Source organism: Platalea leucorodia (genome assembly GCF_965183815.1).
Source record: "Platalea leucorodia genome assembly, chromosome: 16".
Taxonomy (NCBI): Eukaryota; Metazoa; Chordata; class Aves; order Pelecaniformes; family Threskiornithidae; genus Platalea; species Platalea leucorodia.
The window spans coordinates 6,094,071-6,096,894 of NC_138838.1; the positions used below are offsets into that span (position 1 = coordinate 6,094,071).

The following is a 2,824-nucleotide window of genomic DNA, read 5'->3' on the forward strand; positions in this document are numbered from 1 at the left end:
CCCTGCGTTTATCTTTCACCCGGTTTCTGCGGTTTTATCAAACTTCATGCTTCTTTGGCCACCGTCCGGTCTTTGGTGCCAAGATGCTCCCTTTTATCGGTCTGTTAGTTCTTCAAGGCTAGAGCTGTTAGTTTGCCACACTTCGTTACTTATACAAACACTTTCGTATCTTTTAGCTCCCTCCCAGATTCCTTTCCCAAGGCACAAGTGGTTAGTAGTTTTGCTAATTGGAAAATTACTGTTTCTGCAAGATATCACTCCTGTGCCTTTAAGATTTCCTTTGTGAACCATGCCCAGCCTTCCTGGACTCCTGTGCCCTTCAGGACTGCCTCCCAAGGGACTCTGTCAACCGGGCTCCTAAGAAGGTCAAAGTCTGCCCTCTGGAAGTCCACGGTGGCAGTTCTGCTCACCCCCCTCCTTCCTTCTCCAAGAATCGAAAACTCTATATCATTTCGTGATGGCTATGCCCAAGATGGTCTCCAACCCTTGCATCACCCACAAGTCCACCTCTGTTCTCAAACAACAGGTCCAGCAGGGCAGAACCTTGCAAATCCTCACTAATAAAAGTTGGAACTTCACACGTGGGCTTGCTGATGTGCCTGAGCACTGCAGAACAAGAGCCTCCGCGGTGGCCCTGACCCTCCTGTTGGCACCATGGGTGCTGCCAGGCTGTTTGCCAAATAGGAGCCGGCACTGGCAGCCCCAGGTGAGATGGCTGGTGTCACCCCGTGGGGACGTGCTGAGTGACACCGGAGCTGAACCCAGGCTGGGGAGGGGGAAGCACCACGGCAGCGGCCGTGGGGCCGAGGCTGCCCTGCCCAGGGGAAGCAGCGAACCCAGGTTGTGGGGAGGGCAAGGGGGTCCCCGTGGGTCCCTTCTCCCACGTCGGGGCTCCAGCAGGGACTTCAGAGACACCCCAAGGGGTTGATAGCACAACCACTTTATTTAGGCATCGAAACTCCTGACTCTTCATTAACAGGCATAGTGATACAGTTTCAATTATTTTGGTTTAAATTATAATCTTGATATAGTTTAAATTAGTTTTGCATTTTCCCTTTTCTTAGCAAAAAGTATTTAGTTTAACTTAAATAAGTCAGATGATAGAATAATTTTTCCCGTTGAAGAAGGCTGCAGTTCAAGTACTCTCTTGTGTGCCTGGGGCTGAAAGCCAAGCGCACCAGGCATAGCGCCGGGGGCATCGCGGGCGGCAGCGGGGAAGGGTCAGTTCTTCGGGGTCTGGAAGTGCTTCAGATGCGCCTGCACCCAGGGTGCCCAGGGGTCCACACACAGCTCCTTCTTCTTGGTGACCAGGCTGCCCAGAGAAAACCAGTGTTGGAGCGCTTGGCTGGGGCAGCGGGGTGCCTGCGTCAGGTCCTGCCGGCTGCACCCCGGGTGTCCCCAGCCATGTCCCCGTCCCCCTCCTGGCCACCCTTGGGGCACTGCCCTGGCCATCGCACCCTGAGCCCCCCGCAGCGGTGGGTACTCACATCACCCCTGGCTGCGTGCAGCTGCTGCTGGTGATACAGCTGGAGTTGATGAGGCCCCAAGGGCTGGGGCGTTGCTGGTAGCTGAAGCAGCAGGTGGTGGGGATGCCATCTGTGAGGCAAACAGACAGAGGGCCTTGGTTTGACCCCAGGCTACAGCACAGGCTCTGACCCCACCGGTGCTTGGGGTTCCCCAGGGATTTGCCATCTCCCGTCCCTCCCCTTGTGTCATATTCCCTGGCGGTGGCCCCCAGGAGAGCCCTGGCCCCAAGCCTGAGTCCCAGCATTGGCAGTGGTCTCCTGCTCCCAGCCCTCCCCACAGCCGCGAGGGTCCCTGCTGATGGGGATGGGGCTCTCCGGCTGCCCTGGCAGCTCCCGTGGAGCGATGGCACAGCCAGCCTTGGGGAGGTCGCAGCGACGCTGGACTCACGGAGATGGGCCTCAGACGGGGAGCTGTGGCCGTGAGGAGAGCAACCAGGGCACCTGCGGGGACCTTCATGGTGCTGTGGGGGCTGAGGGAATCCGCAAGCGGGGTTGGAGCTGGGGGGGCTGCAGGGCTCTCCTCTGCACGATGCTCGGCCCCTGTGGCAATGCCCTCTTATCCCCCGGCTGCTGGGCAGGCAGAGGGTTTCAAGGAAAGAAGAAATGAGTGCATCATACCAGGGAAGCTAAGTTAGGATCACCCAGTTTTGCTGAGCTGGAGAAGACAAGGAAGCCACCACAGGGGAAGCACCGGCCACTGCACTGTTACTTTCAGATTCCATTTGGGTGCCTGGCGGGGACTGGCTGGAGCCCAAACGCCCACGACACCGACCCTGCTGCTGCTGCAAGGACCTCACTGGCCATGAGCCAGGCTGGGGCACGAAGCTCCATGGCTGGAGCCCTGACGGCAATCCCAAGCAGGCAGCTGTGAAGCAACACCAGCAAGCTCCAGGCAGGGATTTGCTTTGCAACAGCCCCAGCAGTGTCACTGTGTCAGGGGGGCTGCAGCACTGCGCTGCCGACGGAGAGCTCAGCCCAGCTCAGGTGCCATGGCGTGGACACCCCCAGCCACTGCCGCTATTGCTGGCAGAAAACCACTGCCAGGAGTCAAATCCCAACTTATCTGAGCCCTGATGTGACCCCTGTTTTCTCCCACAGGATTTACATTGTCTCACTCGAGCTGCAGGTCAACACAAGATGTTTTATTAAACCTGTTGAGGGATGTACAGTAGTGTGGAGGGGGCGACGGCAGGGGAGGGGATGGAGCCAGCTCCATAAGTTAATCAGTTGAGAATGTACAGATAATAGTGGGATGCAAATAAATAGAGCTTATATGGAAGGCAGCTTCACATGGAGGC

The 2,824-nt window shown here is 57.3% G+C and overlaps 1 protein-coding gene across 1 annotated transcript; it reads right to left on the bottom strand.

Moving 5' to 3' along the window:
* Nucleotides 1–1,221: 1,221 nt before the first annotated feature.
* On the bottom strand, nt 1,222–1,983 carry LOC309597941 (C-C motif chemokine 26-like; the record flags this gene model as incomplete). Its single annotated transcript, XM_082327948.1, is given in 4 exon segments — nt 1,222–1,312; nt 1,488–1,596; nt 1,915–1,941; nt 1,944–1,983. Coding segments are annotated over 4 exon segments (267 nt in total).
* Between the last annotated feature and the right edge of the window lie 841 nt (nt 1,984–2,824).